General features: G+C 39.3%; 3 protein-coding genes across 6 annotated transcripts; 1 reads left to right on the top strand and 2 right to left on the bottom strand.

The window, feature by feature from the left end:
* The first annotated feature begins 147 nt into the window (after positions 1–147).
* On the top strand, positions 148–6205 carry pbld (phenazine biosynthesis like protein domain containing). Of its 2 annotated transcripts, XM_028603697.1 has the most exons (10): positions 148–1551; positions 1791–1890; positions 3074–3172; positions 3462–3571; positions 3852–3881; positions 4031–4119; positions 4271–4362; positions 4669–4752; positions 5012–5074; positions 5270–6205. In XM_028603697.1, the coding sequence occupies exons 1-10, from the start codon at positions 1468–1470 to the stop codon at positions 5380–5382; spliced, it is 864 nt and encodes a 287-aa protein (XP_028459498.1). In that variant the 5' UTR covers positions 148–1467; the 3' UTR covers positions 5383–6205. The 2 variants fall into 2 exon arrangements, with proteins under 2 accessions (XP_028459498.1, XP_028459572.1); XM_028603771.1 differs by lacking the exons at positions 148–1551; positions 1791–1890 and having other exon boundaries at positions 2680–3172; positions 3464–3571.
* On the bottom strand, positions 5608–20577 carry dna2 (DNA replication helicase/nuclease 2). 3 transcript variants are annotated; one of them, XM_028603281.1, is made up of 25 exons: positions 20154–20577; positions 19512–19568; positions 17313–18237; positions 16924–17032; positions 16383–16532; positions 15997–16180; positions 15671–15819; positions 15312–15434; positions 14838–15078; positions 14578–14692; positions 14084–14240; positions 13387–13578; positions 13005–13247; positions 12733–12846; positions 12478–12587; positions 11286–11395; positions 11012–11140; positions 10645–10737; positions 10294–10487; positions 9745–9834; positions 9212–9425; positions 8292–8381; positions 7894–8079; positions 7616–7762; positions 5608–7369 (listed from the first exon to the last, which is right to left on the bottom strand). In XM_028603281.1, the coding sequence occupies exons 1-25, from the start codon at positions 20181–20183 to the stop codon at positions 7316–7318; spliced, it is 4206 nt and encodes a 1401-aa protein (XP_028459082.1). In that variant the 5' UTR covers positions 20184–20577; the 3' UTR covers positions 5608–7315. The 3 variants fall into 3 exon arrangements, with proteins under 3 accessions (XP_028459082.1, XP_028459168.1, XP_028459253.1); XM_028603367.1 differs by having other exon boundaries at positions 14838–15072; XM_028603452.1 differs by having other exon boundaries at positions 14838–15069.
* Positions 20578–22177: 1600 nt separating this feature from the next.
* On the bottom strand, positions 22178–25024 carry LOC114572093 (zinc finger and SCAN domain-containing protein 12). Its single transcript, XM_028603577.1, has 2 exons — positions 24548–25024; positions 22178–23396 (listed from the first exon to the last, which is right to left on the bottom strand). The coding sequence occupies exons 1-2, from the start codon at positions 24807–24809 to the stop codon at positions 22435–22437; spliced, it is 1224 nt and encodes a 407-aa protein (XP_028459378.1). The 5' UTR covers positions 24810–25024; the 3' UTR covers positions 22178–22434.
* Positions 25025–27657: the final 2633 nt, after the last annotated feature.

Raw genomic sequence — 27657 nt, 5'->3', positions numbered from 1 at the left:
TATTAATACATATTGCAGACCAGTTTTGAATTGAAATGAAATGAAAGTTGATACACAAACATATGTTCATATGGTTAAATGCGATATTAAAAAATGTTTTGTTTTATTGTTAAATATCAAATAAATCAATAAAATTTGAATTTTACCTTCCAGCATTAAAGAGTGGTTACATATTTCCTGCCATATGAGTGATCAGTACTCACCAATAAGTAGGATAATACATGGTTTGCATAGACACATGGTGACATTATCATATGATGTGACACTATATAATTTGGTGTGACATTCCAAATTGTGAAAATAACATACCTTTATCAATGATAAAACCTGAAAATGTTCATGGAATACATAGAAAATAGTATCAGCAAGAGTCACAAATATTTTTATAATTTTATAGCAAGGTTTGTCACAATAAATAGAAAATATGTTGAAAGACCGATGGCATAGGTCTCACATTGAGCGATGTTTTAGAAAATAATACACAAATATAATTAATTTTCACAAAACCAAAATGGATCACAGTTTAGTTATGATACATGACTTTGATAAAGTGAGTAACTTAAGAAAGGTATAATCCATTTTCAGTTTATATACAATTATTTTCATGTCACACCATATGACGATTTTACGGACTAATACAACAAATTGTCACAAATTCTGATTCAAATTGAAAATCTAAAAACAAAATATGTTTCTATAAAGATGAGTTAGTAGAACAAAAGTCAACCATTTTTATGCCTGTTATTTGAAATATTTGAAAAAACACTTTTTTCTGGTATATATGTCTCTGACCCATTTATTATTATTAATAGTATTGATATAGTTAATAACAACAATACATAAAAAAATATATATTATAGGATGAGGGGTTATTTCTGAAATTAATATCAAGATTAACAGGCTGCGTGCGTTTATAAACCCCGAGGGAGTAATGAAATGTATTTAATTTGTTTATGCCCGTTCAGCAATTCATTTATTGATAGGCCTATCTTGTTGTCGCACTCAGGCAGGCAGAACACTGTGGATGCCTGCACTGTGAAAAAACTAAGATCAGCATGCTGATTATTTAGGTATGATCATCTACAAAAGCATAAATCACACATTGTAAGGAAAACGTATCCCCCAAAAAGTAGGCTAGATTTTTTCATCGAAAGGTACATTTGAACTGTTATGACCGCAGTTTATTCATTAAATGTTTGTAGCCGAGTGAGCAGAGATTATAGGTCTATTAGCCTACATGACAATAACTAACTCGTTTCCGAGTTCCGACACTGGACAAAGAGTCTAAACATGCCGCTGGAAACATAGGTTGAAAATCTGTCAACCAGAAGTGACACTGAGGAGCGTCTGCTGAAACCAAACCGACGGGGTATAAAGTCCATCAACAGCAGCGGATCGACTGTGTACAACTTCACCGCACTGTGGCCGTTTTAGTTTCAAGACATTTTCATATTTCGTCAAATCATAATGGAGATTCCAGTATTTACTCTAGACGCCTTCACAAATGTACCGTTCAAGGGAAACCCTGCGGCTATTTGTCCACTTATGCATGTGAGTAAAAGACACTTCCAATTGTGTATTTGGTTTGTTCAAGGATCACGACTGCTCTTTGTAACATTTATTGATCAATTGGACATTTTCAGTCAGCAAAGTTCACGAGTTTTAATTTTCAATAAGTTACATCATTACACAATTTGTTGTAAAATATAGTTAATGTTTTTTTCAATCTATCCATGTATGTGCATTTCTCAGTGTCACAACTAAATATTTATATTACGTTTTTTAAAAAGGAACTGAGTGATGATTTGTACCAGAAGATATCAGCAGAGATGAACCTGTCAGAAACAGCTTTCATCACCAGGATCAATCCCTCTGACAGTTTTACCACAGGTAATATCAGATCATAGATTACCATTACATAATTTATTATTGATCATAGCTATCAGTTTCTTGTCAGATGAATTGAACAGAAATGCACCGGTCTGGGACAGGTTAGCATTTCATTACAATAATAACCCCAATGTTTCAAACAATCCCTGCCCAATGTACAACCTTGTTATTGAGGCTGTTGCAAGCAATAAAGACGTAAATACCCACTAGTGGCCAATGGGATGGAGCCTCAACCTTAATCATACTGTGCAAAGTTAATTTCATGGTAATGTGCTCGTTCCAACTGGCTTGATAATATAATGTATACAATATGCTAAATGGGCACTACGTAGCTGTGAGTACAATACATGAATCACAACAAACACAGAACTCATGGAATAAAAAAGCACAATTTTACCTTTAGAGGAAAGTGCAGATTTTAATTGCAAGTATGGACAACCCTCACTTAACGATTATGCCTTCACTGTTTAGGATCGGTTTGGAAAATCCAGGCGCACTGAAGAGAAACAAACAGATTAATGGATTCAATTGATATACAACTGACTTAAGCAGTTGTTTTGATAAAGTCATAATAGACATGTTAATCATTGCAGAAAATTAAGTGGCTATAAAGAACAAAAGGTAGAATGACAAGTCAGACATTGTTTAAGACATTTTGGTTTCAGATAAAAAGACAAATGTGAACCTCTGGGCGTGCTGTTACTGAGCTAATTTTTCTTCTTTGTGTTCAATAAAAAAACACCTGTCCTCAGCAGTCTGACAGGCAACAACACACAGCTAAGACTTGCATTGTTGGGAAGGGGAAGAACAATGCAATGCGCGGCCAGTTAAAAATGCAGCATGTAGTTACTCAGTTTCACAACTGGTACAACTGCACAGAAAGGAATGCACAGCTTAAAAATCTCTTGAATGAATGTAAATATTTCCACTAAAGTAACCATACATAACCATAGTAGAACTCCCAATAGGTCTCAGACTTTCAGAAGAAATTAACATCATACTGTATATGCACCTCAAGTAGATTTGTTTTTAGATTTATTTTCCCAGAGGGATATTTGTTTTTTCCCCCTCAATGTTTTAGATAATTAGCTGTGTTAAATGGTAGAGTCTGTGGATGATTATGTGTAGGCTTCATGTTAAAGTTCTGTGTGTTAAAGCACCTTTCCGACAATGTGATTAAAAGGATCAAGGTTCCGACTTCGATGGTTTACACCAACCAATGAAGTGAATCTGTGTGGTCATGCCACTCTGGCCTCTGCAGCAGTGCTGTTCAAGCATAAGCGTAAGTTACAAAACAAACACACAGACATGAACTGCTTTGGAACTAAAGAAAAGACAAAACACAGAAATCCATAAAGTTTAACTGGGAGGCATTTTGAAATACTTTTGTAATGATTTACCTGACAATAACAAAGCTGTCCATATTGTAACGCTGTTCCATGTAAATACACAGTGCAGCTAAATACAAAAAAGGGCAAAGTATTGTTAGCCAACAAACCCACATCTGTCAGTAAACCGAGTTCATCAGCTTGCCTGTGAGTATAATGTTCTGTGTGTAATATTCACATTAGAGAATGAGAATCCCACACTGGTGTTTGAGACCTTGAGTGGAGATCTGGCTGTCACCCAGCAGGGGGAAGGGTACATCATGGACTTTCCTCTCAACCCACCAACCAAGGAGGTACAGTATGTGGTCAGATAAACACAAGGATAATACAATTACAGGTTGAATTATGTCTCAAAAAACATGAAATAAAACGGTTAAGTGAAACCCAGAAACTGTGACCATCCTACAGTAATGTAAGATTCAGCTGTAGCTGGATTAGCAGAACTCAAACATCCTGCATTAGCTTTGCAAGGTTTTCCAAAATAAAGTTGTTTAGTAACTTTGCAAAGTATTTGAAAAGACAACACAATGCTATTCTTCTAACAGTTTGTTTTCTAAAATGTGTTTTTTTCAGGATGCCAATGAGTTCAGAGACATCATCAAGGTCAGTAAGACACCTGTCAGTAAGACACCATGTTTTACAGTACACTCCTGCTTCACTCTATATGTGTAGTAGTATGCAAATGTGATTGCATTCCTGTGTTTGTGTGTGGATGATTTAACTGTGTCTCTGCTTGTGCATGTGGGATACAGGCTGCGGTTGGAAACCACCCGATCCAGGATGTGTATCTGAGCTCCAACACAAAGAAACTGCTGGTTCGACTGGCTGACAGCTGTGACAGGTTACAATCAAAACACACATATGCACACGCACATACACAGTATAATAGTTATTCATATTCACAAACGGGCAGTGTGTCCTAAATCTATCACTTGTGTCTCACCATGTTTGTTTGTGACCCTGCTTATGTGCTGCGTGTGTCTTTTTTGCAGGTCAGTGCTAACCGGTCTAAAAGTTGACCCTGTTGCTCTTCAGAGCAGTGAGACAAGTGGAAGAGTCAAAGGAGTAATCCTCACCATGAAAGGTAACAGGAGCTAAACAATGATTTCATTTGGTTAGACCAGGGGGATATGGTTGGACAGTTTTATGACTTGTTGGGCCGGACCACATGCAGTAATTTCAAATTTACAGTGGTACCAAAGTTAAGACATGCAGAGTCTTTAAGTAATTAAGTAACAGTTGTTCGTTGCATACATTGCAATGCTAAAACCTTTATTAGTTAGACTTTATTAGTGTGTCTATAGGTTGCATTTAAATGCCCATTGGAGGTTTTTGCCTATTAGCCAACAAATATGACATGTTAATCAAATTGTCATTTATCTACCAATAGGATCCCCAGACTGCCAGCCAGGATACGACTTCTACTCGAGATTCTTTTCTCCATGGAATGGCATCCCTGAGGATCCCGTCACTGGTAGACTACTTCTACTAGTCCTACTAACACAGACAGTCTTTGTTGGGTTACAGTTTGTGTAATATTATGTTGCAAAAAACTACTTTCTGATGATCCTACACATTTGTATACAAGCACAACTTACAAGTACAAGTACTGGCAAAAATACAAAATCGTGCAATGTACAATGTCAGATGTCTAGCATCCACGCAGTATAGTTGGTAAACGTTCAATGTGTCTTGTGAAATGTAAATTTCGTATGCCTTTTGTGTCCCTGCAGGTTCTGCCCACACAGTGCTAGGTAGCTACTGGTCCAAGAAACTAGGAAAGAAGAAAATGCTGGGTAATTAATTTAACCAACTCCACATTAACATTTGATTAGCAACTTGTCAAACTCTAAACCAGTGCAATTTTTAGTCTTTTACAATGTGTCATTAACTTGATAACTGGCGTTGTTTTTCCAACTATAAACAGTCCATTACTACTGAGCTGAACCATACTGACACTCATATATTATCCCCTCCATGTGTTTGTGTAGCTTACCAGTGCTCCAGTCGAGGCGGGGAGCTGGAACTAGAAGTGAGAGACGACGGAAGAATCAACATATCTGGACAGGCCGTCACTGTGCTGCAAGGAACAATCACACTTTAACCACATGCAAACTAAGAGGGTTGGGGATGACAGGACAGTCATTACGTACCTGCACAGAGAAGCAGACATAGGCTTTGTACCATTTGATAACGCACATAAAAACTAGATATAGACAGTTTAAATAAAAATCTAAACTGATTATTGTCCAGACTGGTCAATCTAATATTGAAACATCACTCAGCATGCTAACATACTACAGGATGGAAAGAACAGCTCACGCTTTGATAGTATTTGTATTATTTATTCACAAAACAGATGCAAAAATCACATAAAAAATTAAAAACTAAATACAGAGACATGAATAATTAGAGGTTGTGTTGGAGGTCAAACCGATCAAAAGGTGGAATCACAGTTAGCTTGGTGACGTTATACAACCTGCTCTAATCACAGTAATGAAAAACTAAATCATTAGTTAAATTATCACAGTTCAATAATTGTGGTTTCCTACAAATTCCTAGAGTTTTAACTGGTTCTCATGATACAAAGTAGTTTCCTTTGTAAGCATTCTGTCTCCGTACAGCTTTAGGTTTGCTCGTATTCTGTTGTATGCAAAGGAATTGACCCAAATACTTGGTTTTGTTTGAGCTTTTTGTGTTACCGACACTAACTTTATGTACAGTATATACCAGTATGCTGTTTCCATTTCTTTACCGTTGTAGGCCGGTGTAGTCCATTCACAGATTAAAAAACTGTCGATGCCATATTACTCAAGTATGTATGAAGTTCAGTGATGTATAGTAGTGTACACAAAATAAGATATTACAGTACACACTACGGCTGTCACCTCATCCTTTATACAACATGTACTTGAGGTTTGATCTGGAAAAATATTGACACATTTAGGAATACAAATAATTCTGGTTATTTTAATATTGTGTTGTAGCATCACTTTTCTGTTTATAGTTCAAGATTTTTCATCCTACAATTCAACTGCAGTTCAGTTGACTGATAGACATTTCTGAGCTTATCTGACTGTTGCAGCTGAGTGACATAAACTTTAAATAACTCGGTATGGTCTCTATATTCACAGGACTTGTCGGTTATGTGTGTGTGTGTGTGTGTGTGTGTGTGTGTGTGTGTGTGTGTGTGTGTGTGTGTGTGTGTGTGTGTGTGTGTAAATGCTTAGAGAAAGTACCAACAGTCAAGTCTAAAATATTGTCAGTGTATCACTAGAGTCCTAGTTGAGGTTTGACACACAGTACCATAATCCAGCAGCTAAGCTTGTTGAGGTTCAGTCTGGTGATTACATTTTTGAGGCCGCTCTATTCCACTTGTTTCAGTATGAAAAGCCCAACAAAGCAAAAGATGTGGCAAAAGACACTGAATGGTGCATTTAATATTTGCATTTTTCACAACAACGCAATGTCTGTTTCCAAGGGCTTTGTATAATAAAGACTAATTTAAAAGTCATTCTATTATAAAACTTATGTTTAACTAGTGTGGTGCAGATCAGAGACAGTGTCCCCTCAAAATGCTACAGGTTCCTCAGGTGTCATTCCTAGTGTGTTGATTAGTGTAATCTGTATCTCCAGTTACACGCCATCAAATGCTTGTTAGGAGGGACAAAAGATAATCAAAGGTAGGAATGTAACATTAGACAGGCAGTGGCTCACAGCGGCACGCGTCAGAGAATTAACAGGGGAAACACTGGAATGGATATTTGGCGTTTCTTTTGAACGGGAAACACTGCCAATTAAATTAGTTTGCTGGAACGCTGTTCCAAGTCGTACTTTAACCCCTGGGATACTTTTAGTTGATTTTCTTTTCCAAAGATGGACAGGACAGCAATGGCTAGGTTTTAAATTGTTGTCAACTAATCACAGCCTCCAGATCATTCAGTGGGTTTGCAGATTGTGCCCTATTGAGGTGATCCACAGCCACTGGCTGTTCCACTAAGAGACTGGAAACACCACCATGGCTTCAAATACTTCTATCAAAAGGACATGCTTGGTAAGGCCTCGTGGGCAGCTGGTGGGAGCTGGATGATGTGAAGTAAGGGTTCAGGAAAAAAACTTTTTAAAAATACATAGAAAAAAAACGACAAAAACTGCATAGAAGCAGTCTTGTAGCCTCAATGACTTGTTGACTGTTCAAACACACTTAAAATTTCATGTAAAGCTTAATTCGGCTGTACAGAAGTATTTACCAACACCAGATTTTGCAACAAATGACTAGCATTAATGCTAATGGTACTCCCATGAAAGAGTAATGTATGACGTAATTAAAAGGATATCATGTTCTCTTGCTGGAGATGGTTGAGTAGTTTCTCCACAGGAGCGTAGCGTCGTAGCGTTGTGATAGAGCCCACCATCAGCAGCTTGTGTTTAGCCCTGGTAATGGCTACGTTCAGACGACGCCAGTCCTTCAACAGCTCTCCCAACTACGAAAGGAGAAAGAGCAGAGAATCAGGTCAGGTTCCCACTCACCTGTTGATTTGCATGTTCACCAATGCAGAGATTGAGGCACAGAGTAGAGAAAATGAAAGGGAGATTGTAATAGAGAAACACTTACGTTTCCTTCGTCTGTAGTGCTCCTCACAAAAGAAAAAATGATCAGACTTTTGTCCCGTCCTTGGTATCTGTCCACTGTATTCACCTCCACACCGGTGAAAGCAGAGGACTGCAGCAGAGCAGAGATACTCTTTAACTGCTGTCTGTAGGGGGCGATAACACCTATATCACTGGGCTTACACCCTGCCTGAAGAAAATCAAACAAGCCGGTGTTAGTACAACAACTAGCTATGCTGATTATTTCTCTGTATTCCCACTTTTATTCAGTTAAAAAAAAAAAAATAATAAAAAATAAAAATAAAAAAAGCGCATCATTACCTAAGAATTAAGCCAGGACTTTAAAAACCCCCACTGCATTTTGCCATATTTATTTGAGGATCAGTTGGGCAACTGATGTACCTTTATCAGCAGTGAAAGGATCTTGTGTATGAGAGCAGCCTCGGTGTGATTGCTTACGCCCCCCTGCTCCACAGACTCTAGTGCTGGCACCTAAAGGAAGCAGTGGAGAGAAACAAAATGTTGACCAGCACATCTCCATCGTCTTACTCCCAACAACAGCCAAATGAAAAACAATCATATTTCACATAAATCACTTTCTTCAACAGTGGAAGCAGCGGACTTAATTCCTTGACCTTTCACCAGAAAGCAGACCTAATAAAGCCTGTATCAACCATCTATGCTAAAAATGTGGATAGTAAAACGTTTTTAAAGGACATCCAAACTCAAACAACTATAACTCAAAAGTGACTAGGAGGATGTTGGAATAATGTAACAGAACTAAACTGAAGTTAAAGGTGCTCTAAGCGATGTTGGGTGACGTTACTTCTTCTTGACGTTCAAAGTATTTTCAAACAAAACGAAGACTAGTTTGCTCCTTCCTCCTCCTCCTCATCCTGTTCCCTCCCTTCTGTGCTTCAGCACACTAACCCCCCTGCCCCCCCAAAATCCTTCTTGTCCGTTATTGGCTGAACACTGGAACACGGTTTGCGTATGTTTGCATGGTCCAGGTTGGACCACTTTGTTTTTGTTGGCGTGTGTGGAACCTAGGCTGTCTACAGAGACCACGTTTTTTTTTGTTTTTTTACAGTGTGTTTAGGGGACAGGCAGCTCATGGATAGTGAGGTGATGTTTACTGTATGTGACAAAAAATGTTGTAGCCTAAAAAACGCGTGACATCGCTTAGAGTACCTTTAACCAGCACCTTCATTGAGAATATCAATTTTCCAGTCAAATATCAACATCTTCTCTCTTGGATCAGTTCCACCTCAACACAACACATCAAAAACTACTGCTTGACATGCACTGTATATTTTACCAACCATGGAGCAATCCAGGAAGCAAACAGGGTTGCTGGGCAACAATGTGGGCTGTAGCCAAGCCAGGTCGTGCTGTGGGTGAGTCTTAGAGTAGGAACTAAGCTCTGACTGGACAGAGAGCAGAAAGGGCAGGGTGAGCAGGGCTGTGGCTGTCCTCTCTGATCCACACTCCAGGCGGCCCTCATACATCAGGGAGTTACTGAGAGACATTATCTGCCTAAAAACACAGAGCACACACTGTTTATTATAGAGTGGGAATCTTTGGTTTGTCCTAATGACTTTTGCCATACGGTTTTGTAGTTGCCATGTGAATAGAATAAGTTTTCTCTGCAATGCTAAAGCAAGACCGTGCGGAAATAACAGTTTCTCTTTAAGATCAAAGCAAATTCAGATTTTATTCATTACAGATAATAATTAATAAAATTTAAAAAATAGAAAAAAAGTTTGTGCCATTGTATGGTTAGCAGTTAAGAGTGAAAATGCCATTTGAGCTCATAATAAATGAGACAAAATTACTGAAGCATACAGTGTTGTACCTATTCATCCGGTACTGTACATTGAGTTGGACCACAGCTTCACTATGGAGCTCTAGTCGCTTAAAGAGACTTTCATCCATCCCAAGTGACCTGGAGAAAGAAAGAAATTGATAACTGACATTTCTGTTGACATTATCTTAACTTTGCATTAATTACCAAACTAACCCTGTCACATTCCCTACATACTGAAACTTGACCTTCACCATAACTTAATGTGAACACTAGGGCTGCAACAAACGATTATTTTCACAGTCAATTAATCTGTTGATTATTTTCTCAATTATTCGATTAGATGTTTGGTCTATAAAATGTCAGAAAATTGTGAAAAATGTGGATCAGTGTTTCCAAAAAGCCCAAGATGATGTCCTCAAATGTCTTGTTTTGTCCACAACTCAAAGATATTCAGTTTACGGTCACAGAGGAGAGAAGAAACTAGAAAATATTCACATTTAAGAAGCTGGAATCAAAGAATTTTTATTTTTGTCTTTAAATTTCTTTACTTCAACCGACTAATCGATTATCAAAATAGTTGGCGATTAATTCACTTACCTCGCCTCCTGATTTTGTACTATTGGTGGCAGCTGTTGGTGATCTCCAACCAGGACAAACCTCTTGGCATAGAACAGGGGTCCCAGACAGATAGGCTGGCTGATCTGTGAAGCTTCATCTACGATGCAGAAATCGAACCGGCGACGTGTGAAAATGGGATGCTTGATGCCCATACAGGTGGTTGCCACTACCAGCTAGACAGAGAGAGGATTGGTATTGAATGGTAACACATTTACTCATTTTATTTAATGGTGTAAGGTACAATATCAACGCGTGACATGTCTTGATGCAGGAGAAACACTGAGATAAATCAGTCAACGTTGTTGCAATTATGACAAAATAACTCTTCACCTCTTTGTTATAAAGCTGCTCCAACTCTGACAGACTATGAACTTCCCTCTTCCTCGCACTTTCCTCTGTGTAAGGCAGGATGTCTGGGTGAACCTGGAGAGGGAGGCAGAAAACAAGAAAGAAATCAAAGCAAGCCAGAGAGGACACAACAAGACTTCTGAGTTTTTAAAATGTAATTTGTTTTGGTTGAACGGCGGATTTAATAAAAAAAAATATATATATATTTTTTTAATTTTAATATATATATATATATATATGAATCTACAAAATGTTTATATTAACTGTTATAAAACAAATGTGGGAAGTGTAGACTTTTTTCTGTACTGTAGTTCACACTGAATAACAGACGTCAAAATATATAGCGCACCTTCTGCCCCTGCCCAAGACGCAGAAACCCAACCCTGAAGCGCTTTAGCTTCAGCAGGATGTTGTCAACAGCAGAGTGGGTGTAGCTGGTCAGTAACACACTGAACCCACATGCGTGAAGGATGCGAACCTGAAAGAAAAAGTGAGCATAAGACCAAAAGCAAGAAGGAAAGAGAGAACGCTGGAGGGTGCCACACGAGGGCTCACAGGGAGTAGATCATGTTGATTTCTGGTTCAGGCAAGGTGAGGCTTATAGATTACGGTTAGGAGTTTACCAGGGTGCAGATGGTTGTGGTTTTGCCTGTGCCTGGCATCCCAACAATCAGTGTGTAGTCTTTAGATAACAACACTTTCTTCATGGCCTGCTTCTGTGGTTTGTTGAGACCTACACACACAAACACAAATGAAATGAAACTTTAAAGCTCCATTGTGTAACTTTTTGAGTGGATTCTTAGCCCCAAAAACCCCCCCTTGTTCTTTCACAAATATGTGCTCATTCATGTGCAATTACTTCCACCAACTAATCAAAGTATTCTCGTATGCGTAGAATCTGCCAGTCACAATACATACGAGCGACTTGCTTGAATGACGGCCGCCATGTTGCCCCTCCATCTTTAAAATACATTAGCCAAAGAGGGACATACCTCCCCTTTTTGCGCTTTTGACAGTGACAGGCAAAGCAACAAGACCAAAGTTAATATTAGAGTGGCTTTTCCAAGATGGAAAGAGCTCAAAAAGGAGCAAGGATTTTAAAAAGTGACGCCAAAGTTGCCTGCTTTATTCTCAAAAGGTAATTCTGCCTATTTGTGTAAATTCAAAGTTTTATAGTTGCTACTTGCTTGACTAACTATATCATGGTTGTACATAACGCTAGAACGATGACTAGGATGGAGTTGCAACACAGACTAGCTACACCTAGAACAGCTGCGTGTAAACGATGGAGATACTAAGAGCTAATTTCGGTTTCATACTGCTCAGAGAAATATATTAAAAACACAAACCTCCGTTGCTTCTCTCCTAAGCTGTAAACATTGCCTTACACTATTAATCTCATACAATATACAGAATAATGATAGCACTGATACTTTACTAACATTAGCTTGCCTATGTTTGGGAACCTGATAGCTGATGTTAGCAATGAAATTGTACCAAAATAATTATTTCACTGGAAGGAACACTCACGGACAAAGTCGTACTTCTTGGAATAATACGGCCACCGTAGGAGTTAAAATGCACTCGGAATGGGGGGGGGTGGGCTAGAAAGTAATATCCAGTTGGCGGTCATATACAATTTCACCGGTAGATGGGAGAAATTCTTACACAATGTAGTTTTAACTCCGGTTAAGTTGCTTATCTATAGCATTGTCCCCCACAGTAATGGGAAGTAGAACACATAATAATGGAAAGGACAAAGGAAAGTAAATGAGACAGGCAGAGTAGAAGAACAGAGCAGAGTAGCTTCGTCACCTTTGAGGATGTTGGCCACAGTGTCCTTGGCCTCTCTCGGCAGAACAGAACTGAGGTTGGAAATAAACTCTGGAGGACGAAGGTCAACAACCAGCTCCCTCAGATGATCACTGTGGAAAAAATAAAATCTGTGAGACTATTTTTTTTTAACTGTAACCTAGTTAATTCTTAGGGATACGTTGGTTTTGCCATTACACACATACATACATTGCTGTCATAACTTTGCATTATTGCATTTCATTTTACTGTACCTACCTGCCCTGACAGTTTTCCATCAGCCTGGAGAGATTGGTGAGGTGAGTGCTGAGGCCCACCACACCTTCATCACCGTCCAATCGAAACAATACACCACTGAACTTAGACAGGTCTCTATAAAACACGTTAAACGACAAAACAAGTGTAAATCTTGTTAGTGACTTCAACTGAGCAGCTGGTGAAAGAGAAGTCCAAACAATTCACAGTCCTGTAGTCGTCCTTTGGTTGAAATACTTCAGTCGGCAGGTAGGTATATGCAGGTTCCTTCTCACCTGTCCAGAGTGCAGCTGATCGATGTCATGCTGACCTCAGACAGGTACCCCGTTGCCAAACCAACCAGGCGACCTTCCTGGTCACTAACAACAATGCGATCCCCGCTGGCCAAACCACTGCTGGCCAAACCCTTCTGTGGCACCACACTTCTCCGCTGGAAACGATGGAGAAAAACCCCTTCAGACTGCATGGTCACTGGGCCACTGAGCTGCACATTCCCCACACAGCTCCCATTCTTCTCACTAGAATCACAGTTCAGAGTAAGCAAATACTGTGCATTAAGTGTTTTGTACAGTATAAACAGTTTTATACACAAGTTTTTGTATACAATATTGGATTTGACTTAGCTGGGAGTGTAAATGTGAGAGGCCAGCTTTTTACCTCTCTTCAGCCGTCTGAAGCCACACACGCTTTCGGCCATTCTTGGCCTCCATGGTGGCAGCCTCTAGGCAGCAGAGCAGCAGCCAATGGGAAAAATAGCTTAGATGTGGTGGGATCAGGTGACCTGTCTCCTGCTCTAGGAAGTCACGCACAACATCCTCGCAGACGTCTGTAGAGCTACCATCGACCACCCTGGAGGAAGGTGAGGACAGGTGTTGAGAAAGAGAAAGAGGGGTGATAAGAGAGGAAGTGGTGAAAAAAACAAACAGACAAATGGTCTCATTAAGCGCTCTAACTAATTAAACTCACCATCTCAATACTCTACAATAGTGGATTGTATAAACTGGCATAGGCTGACTTTAAGATAAGTTTAATAAAATGTATAATGCTTGACATTTCCATGGCTGCAAAATAGGGGTGTGCAAAAAAAAATAAAAAATTCATATTTGAATCACGATTCAAGCTCTTAAAAATTTATTCATATCTTTTCTCTTTATTTATTTTGCTTTATTTTTTTTATTGTAGGTCTACTGCAATCACATGGGAAAAGTAACTACATTTACATACTGTGAATCGTTTTTTTTTTTTTTTTTTTTTAAATCGAGAATAGTTTTTGAATCTAAAATTGATTTTGAATCGAATCTTGATATTTTCCGAATGGTGCACCCCTACCGCAAAATGAGTTTATAAAGTGTACCTCTCATATAAAGCACAGTTTCTCTTCTGAGGACAATACTGGCAGGTTTGTCTGTCTGTCAAGATTTCAGGAAGTCTAGACAAACGGCTCCGCTTCGCCTCTTTCTCCACACAGTTGTGAATGTGATGAACCAAGGTGTTCCTCAGCTTCAGCAGCTCTGAGATAAACAGAGTTTAGCAATTAAGCTGACGCAGGACATGCTGCTGTAAAAGAGTGTAATAAGACAAGGCTCTTCTTTTTTGTTTTTACTGTATCATGACGTTGTGGTTCAAGCACACACAATTTAGTTAAAAAGGAGACTGTGTGTGTGTGTGTGTGTGTGTGTGTGTAAAAAAATTAATATTACATTCATATAAGATTTTACAATTATTCATTATTTGAGTAATTTTCCAGTTTGGGATTAATAAAGTCCATCTATATAAAAGAATATTTTGATACAATTGTTCAAAACTGGTGTTGAGCATGTTGGTTAAGCCCATGTAGATATACTGTACCTCTGCGGTCCATGTGGCCGGCCACTATAGGGTGCAGGTTGCCAGTCTTGAGGTAAAGCAGGAAGCCAGCTTCAGAATTGTATCTCTCCAAGCTCATCAGAGTGTAAAGAATCACCTACACACAGAAAATCAATGGTACATGGACATCTTGAAAACATAGTTGGGGGAGTCAGTCGACCTGATTAAATGTGCGTATATCAGTGTAAACCTGCCTTTTAACCTAACCACACCAGTCCACAAGTGACTGTCTGCCCACCAACCTGACTGCGATGCTCTATCGAGTTTGACTCCTTCCCAGTTTTCAGCTCCAGGGGGACAGTCCTCTCTTCCGGGGTACTGTGACTACCGCTTCGTGGTCTTTGGATTCGAACCCGTGCCGTCACGTCGATTTTCCCCTTCAGACCAAATCTCGGTGACCACACATTCTCTTCTATATCTGCCAGCTCTGCTACCGTGACAACAGTTGCCGAGTCCTGACATCTGCTCCGAGTCCTGCTGTTGCTGGGGGTGAGGTCATTGAGACAGACATAGAAACAGCTCTTTAAAGTAACAAAACCTTATTCACACTGGTTTTAGTTAATTATGCTTTCATAATGCATTTTGCATTCATTACACCGATTTATGCAAGATATGGACACAAAACAAGTTGACTCAGGCAGAGCTAATGAAGTTCTGTTAGCAAATCTGTTGCTCTGTGTGTGTGTGTGTGTGTGTGCGTGTGCATGTGTGTATACATTTTGAGACTGATAGCTTTTGGTGTTGGGGAGCTGAGGTATTCCTTTGCCCAATGTTCCAGTGAGGGCAGATAGTCATGCAGTTCCTGCTTCATCTCTTCCTGACTTACACCCAAACTGTACCTAGAGACAAATGGGCAAAACACAAACGTAACTGAAGAAGCCAGGTGTGAAAAACGTGATACATCACATGCAACACATTAAATTAAATCGACAGGGAACATTCACAGATAAATGTTCAGGGCATCTCTGCCGTGTATTTCGTGATTCAAGTGCTCGGTTATGAACAACTGCGAATAGTAACATTACAAACATGAAAAGGCCTGCAGCACCCCGTAGGGTATAATCTAACCGCTTACATGTCTCCCAGGTACTGAGGACTGCACAGGGCTTGGTTAGCCAGCTTAGACAGTGTTTCCAGAGAAAAATCTTTGGCTGTAGCTGCTCTCTGGAAGACCTCATGGACCATGGTGCCGTTTAGCATTTGCTTGGAGCCACCGTCAAAACTCTGCATCACGACACACAGAAAGAACAGGAAATTGTAAAGAGTATAGCATTTCGTTATTGTGTATGCAAGTGTACTGTCCACTTCCAGATACAATAGGAAGTTTAGGAAACGTACACAATAATCAACCAACATAAAAACCGGAACTGAACAATGAATTGTATTAGTAAAGCCTTTTACCTTGAACATGTCTCCGAGTACTGCACGCCTCATGCAGCGAATGGAGCTAGAGATGCTGGTTCCTGAGATAAGGCTATCAGGTAGTAAAACCAGGAAGCCCTGCTCCCTGTCCACTACCCAGGATCCAGCATCAGAGTGGCCCTCTAGATGCACCACATCACCATGACAAACAGGCGTCATCTCCCTGGAAATACCCAAGGAATGATCATTTTAGACACATAAAAACTGAGACACACACATAATGAAGACTGTACATATTCAACATATTGAAGTTGAAAAGTCAGTGCTACTCCGGGCTGGATCTGGGAATTGTAGGGAAAAAGGCGCTGAACATTATGATGAAAATGAGGAACTGAATTACATAAGAGCCTAACATAAGGAGTTACCATCCATCTTTCAGCAGACACGTCTCAGTTGGATGTAGAGATTTGGAGCAAGAGATGGTGAGGGTTTTGTGGCCAGGCCTCTCCTCCACATCTAAAACCCAGTAGCGGTTGTTTAGGCCTCCAGAAAGGATCACATGGTCTGGAACCTTACTGTACGAACAGAGAGTACATATATGATGTTTTTTTTCTCTCAATCATCTGCCTTTCCGCCATGCAGCATTTCTAAACATCTTAACGAATTTAAACACCTGGAAGAATAAACATATAGATCTTTGTGTCATTGGCAACTTTCCAGTCACAAACTTACTTCAACATGAGGCTACATTCAGCCCACAAATGGATGTACTGACACAGTGAGATGGAACCCTTTCAGCAGCTTATTGGTCACCAAGTCAATTGCTTGAACCCACATATACTCCCCATGTGTCATGTGCTCTTACTTCTGCTTCATTTTTATGCCATTATTATTGACATGAGCAAATGTTATTGTCACCTAAACACAGCAACATTATCCAAGCCAGTGTGTTCATGGGTTTCTCACCGTTTTTTTTTGGATTTGTCCTCTGTGACAAGACCCTCATTATGATCCATCTGCTCCGCAAACCAGCTCTCGTCCAACCTCTCATCCACTGATGCCAATCCTGTATTTTCTTTTGTGCGAAAAAGCAACACAATAAGTAAACAAGTTAGCAGGGGAAATAGACTACATTCAAAGAAATGGTTGTGAATTACAGCTGCATGTATACTGTATTAATAGATTGATATGATGATATAACATACATACACACACATTTAAGCGAGGTTCAGAGAATTCTGCAACACGCCTGCTTTTTTGTCGTAGACAAAAATAGTGTACTATTTGATCAATAACATGCAGTTTTATATACAAAACATGTAGTAGGTGGCAATCAAAATTCCAACTCTGTGTACCTCCAGCTCGCCCCTGATCCGATGATGTCACATTGTCTCCATCTCCATTCGATGAGGTCATTGTTGTTCTTGTAGCTCCTAACTTGATAAGGTCAATCTCTCCCTCCTTTGCACTTCTCTGTGTTGTAGGTGTGATAGCTTGAAAACTAGGTTTGTGCATGTGAGCAGTAAGAGTGTGGGTATCCTTATCCAGACAAGTGTGTGGGTTTCCATTGGCTTTGACCCCTGTTGCTTTCTGCTCTGTTATCACAGTAAAACCAGAATCTTCCTCCTCTTCATCTCTTCGTCTTCTCTGTTCCACAAAAGAGTTTTTGTTTTCATTAAAGACCACTTCAGTACCTCTGGTGTGACCCTCTGACCTCTCAGACTGGTCACTGGAGAAATAAGGTGTCTTTAAAAGGCCAATCAAAGGCCTCGTTACTTTCAGGTTGCTACCTGTAGGGCTGAGCACAGTTCTTTGTGCCGGTGGATTGGCATTTCTTGGTCTCTTGGCCTCGTGAGACTCTTGAGGAGGGCTGATGAGTCTTTTTACTGAGCCAGAACATCCTTCTTCCCTCTTGGTTTTCCCTCCCTTCTCAGTCATAAGCCTTCGTGCACTCTGCCCTTTGGAGCGGGGACTACGACAGATGGGAGACAATTGGCCGAGCTTCGCCAGGCTCACCACCTCTCTGCTGGGCTGGGGGCTCCGTCGACCTGGATTTCTGGAGGAAGAAGATGAAGCAAGCCTGATCTGACTGTTGGGGGTCTCAGGCACAGAGAGGAGAAGATCTGGTGAGGAGGGCAGGAGGTTTTCAAGGTCCCCAAGGATACTCCTCTTTAAGGGGGAATAGGGTCTGAATGTCGAGGTTTCACCATCTATGACCTGAGGTTCAGTCCTGGCTAGTGCCGTACCAATAACAGGCAATTTTGTGGAAGATGACAAGTCCTAAAAGCAACACAGTCACATGAGTATTCTAATATATAATCTTAAAATTATTAGTGGTTCATTGCTTATGAAAATCAGTGAGAAATGCAATAGTGCATTACAGGAGATAAGAAAAAAGAAGCTAAATTAAAAGTACATAAAAACTGAAAAAGTTAAAAAGAGAGACAAGCAGGGAAATAATAGAAAACAATATACATAATATAAAATACATTTATACAAATAAATGTGTTAAATAAAAATAATAAAATGAGCAAGAAAGGAACATCCTTGGCAAAAATCAACTTCAAGAGGCATGTAATGAATTCAAGAGTAAAGAAGAATGTGCTGGAAAAACAAACAACAGAACACACAGAGAAGTTAGATGTAGTAGAAACCATATTTATGTTATATCTGTGATTTTTTAAACCTAATGTGGTTATAGATGTTGTCTTTTCCTGCTCTTAAAGGCTGTATTATTGCGATTTGCAATTGCAGAGAAGATCAATGGAACTGTCCTTCCCTCTATCCACGACCTGTACCGATCCAGGGTCAGGAAAAGAGCAGCAAAGATCTCTGCAGACCCCTCACATACTGGTCACAAACTGTTCAACCTCCTTCCCTCTGGTAGGCGATACAGGGCACTGTTCACCAAAAACAGCCGACATGGAGACAGTTTCTTTCCCCAAGCGGTCACTCTGCTGAACACTCAGAAATAGCCCCCACCGTTACACTGAACAAAGTCAATCAACACTGTTCTGCTCATCTACCTCATGTCTATTTCAACCCTACAATTACAATAATGTTATTGATATATTACCATTGCACTGATTTGCCTTGCACTGTACTCATGTTTAAATCCGAAAATCTCAGACTATTGACCGATATTGCACTATTCCCTCCGTCTCTTATTATATATTTTTTGTAAAATTGTAAATTCTATACAAAAAAAATCAGATTTCAATCCAAGGCACCACAGATGAAACAGGGAACAAAATGGACTGATCTTTAACCAAACTTTTTCTGTACCAGCAATGTATGCAGGTTTTTAATAAAAGAGTTATCCTATTTTGTGTGCCTAGGACTTTTTTTCCCTTGTAGCCGTGGTTTCAAGTATCTTGTTTTATACTAGTATTGTATCGAAGTTTAAAATGATGGTATCATGACAACCTTATTAAGTAATAATATTAAGATGAGGTTTTAAAAGTCCTGTTAAGACTTGAAGAAAAAAAAAAAGACAAAAAGAGAAGGCAGCAAAGAGGGAAACAACTAACTAACAGAAAATAAATACAATATACCTTGTGGTGATTTTGAGAGGAAAAGAAGGATGAGATGTTCTTCTGGCCCCCTTGTGCCTGACAGAAAGCATAAAGCAAACATTTACCAGCATTTTAAGGTTTGTTTGCTGTCCAGCAAAACAGAGCATATCTTTTTCAAATGGAAGCACGTTTAACCTTTCAGACTGTAGAAAGTATCATTACCCACAAACACTTCACATCAAGTCATCAGCAACCAAGCATGCGTCAGTAATAAACTCCTGGTAACAGCAATAAGTCAATGCTCATGTTCATTTAGACAATACAGATTGGCAACACAGGCCCAAAATGTTACATATTTATCCGATATGCCAATTAAAAAGTCAGTTGTGTAAAACTTATCGTTGTTTGTATATGAATAAGGTGTTTTTTGTTTCAGATAACCTACATTGTTGACCAGAAAAAAAGATGGCTGCACTAGAGGGATCAATAGAAATCAATCAAACCAGACAGAGACACAGCTGAGCTAATAAGAGACTGCAAACATAACAAACGAAGACAGGTTACACATATAACCGTTGCACTAGAGGCTGGTTCGGTACTAATCCTCCTAATGTTCCTGTCGTAGAAAAAAACCGCCAGCTGACAATTTCTGTCTCACTTTACCGAAGTTTCTGAACTTACCTTGGTCTTCTTCAGTTTGCTTCGGATCATGGCGACTCTGATGAAATCACAGGCAGGTGTATGTATTTATGTGCGTTTCTTCTCGACAGCCAGCTTGTCTACCAGAGGTAAATGAGCTGGATATCTTTTTAGCTAACAGACCAACGGCGTTGTCAACGGAGGGCTAACCTCACCGACATCAGCCATCAGCCATCCGAAGAGAGCTTATTTTGCTTTGAACGACTTTGCATCGTCACAACCAGGAGGTTATTAACTAACGTTACCCTAACATCGTTAACTAACGTTACTTTGCCGTGAAAACTACCAGACTGGCCCAATGTTTGTCTTCTTGGTGTTTCCGATGTCTCTCGAGTGTTTTCAAGATGTTTAAAAGTCTGGGGCGCCAAAGTCTCAGTTTCGCGCAACGGAAATGACATCAATTGCACTTCCGCTAAAGCATTTTTTTTTTCTCTCTCCAACAGCGACAAAATAAAATAAAAACTCAGCAGGAATGAACTATGACGTTAACTGAAAAAATAAGTTGTACACTTAGCCGTGGCACTTATAGTTCCTATATTGTAGGTGGAACAATATAAATTTATTTTTTGTGGACAAAAAAGTCGTATCAGTGATATTGAGCATGCTGATGAAGGTGTGAATGGTAGGAGGTGTTGCTAATAGCTACAGAAAAAAACAATAGTGGATAAGAATAATAAAAAAAAATTTTGTTTTAGGGATAGTTTGTTATAGTTTTTTAAACTAGAAACTGTTTGTCAATTGGGAAAAGCAGTCATTAAATATTATTCCATCAAAGCCACTAAACATGTTTTTGTATTAGTCAGAAAATGTAATGATGCAGTGATGCCTTTGATACCTTTCTGTTTTTCTGTCAAGTGTGCACCTTGATGTGGCCTCTACATATCTAAAATTAGATGCTACATCTGATGATGATGATATACTACAAATTTAAAGAGTGATTGTTTTAATACTGATGAAACAGTCTCAGGTACCACCCAAAACCAAAAAGAGGTGGTATCATCCTGGAGGGCTGAACCACTACGGCAGCTTTGTGTTTATTAGCAGCACAGCTGAACTCTCAGGAGTCCGGTGGTCCTTAACTATGTCAGGAAATGCATTCTGCACCATAATAGAGCTACTGACAGTGCAACCTATTTTATACAGTCTTCCCTTAACTAAGAGCTCATTTGCCTTTTTTCAAGTGCATACTTTCATCTACAGCCTGTAAAATACTGCACAATCCGTTTGGCCAGTGATTACACAGTATGTAAAACCTAAAGTGAGGCTCATCAACAGTTATTTTTTTCTTTAGGTTTTACCAAATAGCAACTATTTGCTATCACCTCAGTTAATACATCCAGAAATGAGCAGAGTATACAGAAAAGAGAATAAACCAAACCTACTTAAACAGCCACACCCAGAGAAATGAAGACTAGTATTGTAGCAGAGGAGTAATGCTACTACGGCATGATAAGCATTAGGTAGTTATTGTTTCTTCATAACAGTACATGTTGTGCTGTTAAGGATTAAAATGCAGTGTTTACTTACCCTATTTTCTCAGGCAGGTTGCCATTTACGTGAACATGTCTTTGTTTTATGTTAAAAAAGAAAAAAAAAATTATCTCACATGCTGTAGGTAGGTTGGCCTTTTTCTGGAAAAGTTACAAAAGCACCCACATCCATCTGATAAAACTAGGTGCAGAACAGAAGAACATTTATCAGGCTGAAAAATAGAGTTTGCATTCAAGTTATGCTCCCATGAAATATTTATTTATTGCCACAAAGGGAAAGTTTCAAGTTTCCTGTTCTGGTAGGAAGTTCAAGCTCACCATCTCTCTTCAATGTGGACTTTGATACGACAAGAATTAACTAATGTGTGAGTCATATGACTTGCAGTTGAACAGCTATCAGACCTTGCGGTGCTTTTATTGTTGGAAAGCCACAGACAGGGTGGGCAAGTATTGAGAAACTAAAACTGTTTTGTTGTGCTCTTTTTATAGGATTTGTTGACAATAACGAAAATATTTCATTCGTGAACACTAGAAAGGGCATCACTGGAGAAAAAAATACAAGTAGAATGACTTGTGATGATTTTTGAGGACATAATAATGCCCCCTTGCTTTATTTAATGTCACCTGCTGAGTATGATACAGCAAAACTATATAGCACCAACTCATAGAAAAATGGCTTGTACAAAAAGTTTTTATTTTATACATTTTCTTTGTCCATTCTACCTAGGAATTTATCAAATAAATAACGGAGCGAATATAATAATTTCTCCAGTCTAGAGAGTCTCTGCGTGAGTCTTCATATGAATAATTAAATGGGAGCGCCGAATGAATCGTTTTCCACAAGCAGTGCAACTATATGGCCTCTCCCCTGAATGAGTCTTCATGTGGCGTGTTAAATTAGACTGAGCACTGAATTTCATATTACATACAATGCAAATGTATGGTTTCTCACCAGTGTGAATTATTGTATGCTTAATGAGATCTGCTTTCTCTCTAAAACCTTTTCCACAGTCAGTACAGACGTGAGGCTTCTCTCCCGTGTGGATTCGAATGTGGGCGTTCATGTTTCCAACTTGTGTGAACCCTCGGCCACAGAAACTACACGTGTGCGGTTTCTGTCCGGAGTGAGAGTTCATGTGAGTCTGCAGATAGGAGCGCTGGATGAAGCTTTTACCGCAAACACCGCAACTGTAAGGTTTCTCTCCTGTGTGTGTCTTCATGTGGCGAGTCAGAATGGATTTAATTCTGAAATTCTTGTTGCATATGCTGCAGGTGTACGGCCTGTCTGCTGTCTCACCAGCTTGCTGTGGTTTCTTCCTGTTTACACCGGAGTGAAATCCTCCACTTTCTCTCCATTCACAGTCACTAACTTCACTCATCTGACAGTCACTGGTTGGCTCCGATGCACCACAGCCTTCTTCATCAGGTTCTGATTTCAACTGTTCACATGAGCTGCTGGGCAAATTGTCTTCTTTATTTTCAACTTCTTGGTTTTGATGTGGGAACTGTCTTACATCTCCATCATTCCTTTGCGCATAAATTATATTGAACATAGCGTCTTTGGTATCAACCTCTTCTTGCTGCTTTTCCCCTGCCTGAGTGGTCCACAGTTCCTCCTCCTGCTCTTCTTTAATCTGCAGGGGCTCCTGGTCATCCTCACACAGGTCAGTCTTCTTCTCACAGCGATACTGCTCTGAGGGAGCGTCCTCTTCCTGGACAGAGAGCTGCAGGGGGGCTGCACAGTATCACACATGAGAAAAGAAATGTCAGCCTTAGTTTCATCAAATATTTTGATTTGCAAATATTTAGCAGAGAGCGAGACAAGGCAGGCAGAAAATGAAAATGTGTCCCAGCATATACAAATCTGAGAATTTTGCATGGTTTTGTTATGATGGGTAGTCTGCTCATGAAAAGATGGGAACAGCACCTGTATAACTACAGTATTTCTTTCCACAATACAACACATACAATGGTGCTCATCTTTTAATGGCTTCCTGTTTGTGAAATGAAAAGGTTTGCTTTGTGATGATCTCCTTGCAAACAAAAGTTTATACAAACAAAAATAAACAATGTAGATTGACTTACTAATGCAATGCATATCAAATAAGTCAGCTTCATTACAGCACTCATTTTGTTACAACAGTTTGTATTACGATATGCACAATTTAATAAGTACAAGTTTTGGGGTCACGCTTCATGTTTTTAATACTGTGGGGGAGATGATAGTGCAAATCACTGACATCTTCTTTTGCTGCCAATATTGTTAAGGTTTTTTCATAGTGGGGGTTTAACTCCACTGTGGCCTAGACCGTAACATTATTAACACAATCTGAAATGACTATGTGATTTACAATATAGCCACCATTAATGAACAAGATAGCATCACAGGCAAACTATTGTGTACTAGCCTACTAATCTTATTTAGCCACTTATTATGAGGCATTTTATGGATTTAGGACAGAATCACATATAATCATGTAATCATAATAAAAAAATATCTCTATTTGATAATAGATAGCAAATACACTGTTTCCAATGGCTTTTGTTTACCTTTTCAACTCCACCCATCCCTCTTTCTTCTCCCAACTGTTTGACAGGAGAGAGGTGAAAAGGCTTTGGGATCCATGTCCTTTTGCCTGTAGTCCCTACCAAGGTACCAACATAACCATCGTTTGGCATATTTTGCCAGTGACAGCCATTTTGCATCCCCCTTCAGGGATGCAAAATGGCGCTACTTGTTGTCTACTAACAAGTATTTAGGGAGTGGCCCAGTTGGTTGCAGTACATCTTACCAAACGCTATTCTTTCTGATTTAACAGGAGTAAAGACCTGCCAGTGTCAGCGCTGCTCAGAGGCTAAAGTTAACCTGTCGTCAACGTAACGTACCTTTCCACCCGGCCAGCCTTCTTCGTTGTTGGTCGACCTCCTTTTTTGAACGAAAAACTATCTCCTCATAGTCTTTAATAGTTGTTTCAAAGATGCTGAATATGTCCTCAGCGGCGGCTTTCAGTCGCTCATTGACCAAAGCCTTTAGTTTCTCTGTTTTGAACATTTCCGCTGATAACAGAAGACCACCAGTCTGTCTGACTGTTCCCTGGATCCTCCTCACGGGCTGACAGAAGACTGGCTGCTCACTGGGTTGCCACATATCGCGAGAGAAACAAGCAATCTCAGACGATTCCTTAAACAATTATTTGTGTTAGCCAGACTCACTCCCCATCTTCTGTCTTTGGAATAATACGGGTTTAAAATAAAGCCGATGAAGCACTGGATGACGATGGACTTCACATGTATGTTGGTACATTATAGGCTGACAATTAGGCTATTTCTATTATAACACCTTCATTTGTAACTAATAGAGTGGGCCAGTTGATGTGCTTCATGCAGTAGGAAAGTAGCAGACGGTGAAGTGGACATTGTTTTTTTACACAATAATGTGCTACACATGCCCAAGGAAACTGTCTATAAAGATAACAATTCAAACAATCCAAACACTTAAAAAAAAACATGATTAACGGACATGCCAACACCATAGACTGTTAAATAATATACAGTCTATGGGCAACACAGGTGGGCACACAATGGACCCATACCAGTCTATGATAGAGCTTTGCTACCACCAACTGGCCATGAAACAAAACAACACCAGAGAGTTAAACAATTTCAACCAATTATCTGATGTAACATTTGTAGGCCATTTATTTTAGCAGTGGTATCAGCCAGTAAATATAAGGTTATGTTGATATTCACGTTGCAGTTTAATGTGAAAAGTTTAAAAGACTAAAACAGGAACAAATTTACTGTTTGGATTGACTGTTTTATTATGTAAAACCACCTACCTACACCTACAGTAAATGCCTACCTACCTGCCTACCTCATGGCCTGTCTTGGCTAGAATAAACCAGATTTGCAGTTGTTGACCAGGAGATGGCAGCAGATATCCACCTGAAGTCTGTGAGTGAAACTCACAAAACATAGCCTACCGTGTGAGAAAAGTTTAGGGTCAACTTTTTGAGACACTAGACTGCCTTTTAATGACTGCTGCACTTTCATTTGACACTTTAAAATGCCAACCCTGTTATCATTATGAATGACTCTATGAGATGTAAACCAAGGTAGGATAGGTTAACTGATACATAAACTAAAGTAAACTTTGTTACAGGCATTTTATTTTGAGATGTTCTTCCTTTTTTTTCTAAATGAAATTCTCTGCTCAAACCTGACCCAAATAGCCTGAGTCATCATCTTGTCACAGACAAATTATTAATGATGAATTATTTCTAAATTTACAATTTATTTATCCTTCCTTACTTTATCATTATTACATATCATATTTTATTTTATTCTATTTATATACTTTGTTTACTATTTTCTTCTCTCATAGCTTTTTCCTTTGGGTCCCAGCCAGGCATTTGAAAAATACAAGAGATACCATTCATGGTATTGTTAGTTTAGACGTGAGGATTAAAGTCCTCTGTTTCAGTGTGTGGTCAGACAATAACATACCAGTGGGGGGCCCACACACACACACACACACACACACACACACAAACACACACACACACACACACATACACACACCAGAGCAGATATCCTGTAAACTTTACATGTGCATCGATCCACAGCAATATAGAGTTTTGGCATCTGGTCTGTGTCTTCAGCTGCTAGTCAAATGGAAAAAATAGAAGAGTAAAATAAAGCTTATAAAGTGGATATGCTCACAGGTGGCACTCTTGGTATGTGCACATCCTGACACTGTGTCCTTGTGTTTACACTTTACTGTGAACTTGTATAAACATGTGCAAAGAGTTTTCAGACAGACTAAAAATGAAGAAGATAGTACTTCAGTGTTACATCATCTTTTAGCTAATGTATGTAAACTTTTGGGAAATAGAAATGAATATGTAATATGAAATTAATAGTGTTGTCTGTATGATTTTGGGACAGAGACCCGGTTTCAAACAAAAATAAAGTAGGTCTACTAAAACAATAACTCTGTAATACCACCACGACCAATACACTGTGACGAAACATGTAAACTACTGTTACCAGAGAAATTTTAATATTTACATTGCCTCTCTGTCCCCTTGTAGGTCTAGCTGTCAATCAAATGTGCAGAGCAGTAACACAGTTTTTTTTTTTTTTTTAGAAAGAACACATTCTAGTGTCATTTATAGCCATTCAAGTTTTTTATCATCCTCAATCTGCACTTTAGAGAATCATGGGCGATACTCCATACCACATACTAAGGACTGGTTTATCAGATTTCTTTCAGTTCAGTTCAGGAGTTTGATTACATATCAGAGCTTCCTCGATTATTCTGCCCCTGATAGCAACTGGCACCATCCTAAAACGTGATTCAGCCGTGGTCATTTTCTTCTGGACAGCTACTGTCAAAGAGCTGTAATTGTTCTTTCGTTGAACCACAGCGTATCAATTCTCCAAAACTTAGTACAAATATGACTGTATCAGATTTAGTATCAGTTCATGCTATTACAAAACTGTAAAAGAGTAGTGTTACTCCAAAAAAGACACAGGTCTAGTCAATTTACCAAGTTTTGTACAAGTAAAACTAAAAATCTCCTTTTTTAAAATAATCGTCACGTTCTAAATATCAGAAGATCTTATTTCAACAGTTTAATTTTTTGGGCATTTTAGCCTTTAATAGACAGGACAGCTGTAGACAGGAAAGGGGGGAGAGAGAGGGGGAAGACATGCAGGAAATGGCCGCAGGTCGGACTTGTACCCTGAGCTGCTGTGTCGAGGACTGAGCCTCTGCATATGGGCGCTTCCCTACCAGGTAAGCTACCAGCTACCCTTATTGTTCATTTCTAACTGCAAAACATTATGCAATAGAGATTAGTTTATAGAACATAGTGTATGATGTAATACACAACATGTCATTTACAGATAAGCTCTGATGAGTTCACTCAGCTGGCAATACTGAGAGTGACTTGGCAACAACAATAGAACAAGATAATGGTACTAACATGCAT

Source organism: Perca flavescens, chromosome 1, assembly GCF_004354835.1.
Source record: "Perca flavescens isolate YP-PL-M2 chromosome 1, PFLA_1.0, whole genome shotgun sequence".
In the NCBI taxonomy this organism is placed as follows: Eukaryota; Metazoa; Chordata; class Actinopteri; order Perciformes; family Percidae; genus Perca; species Perca flavescens.
Note: the sequence above shows the minus strand (reverse complement) of the source record. Positions and strands in the feature narration are given on the sequence as shown.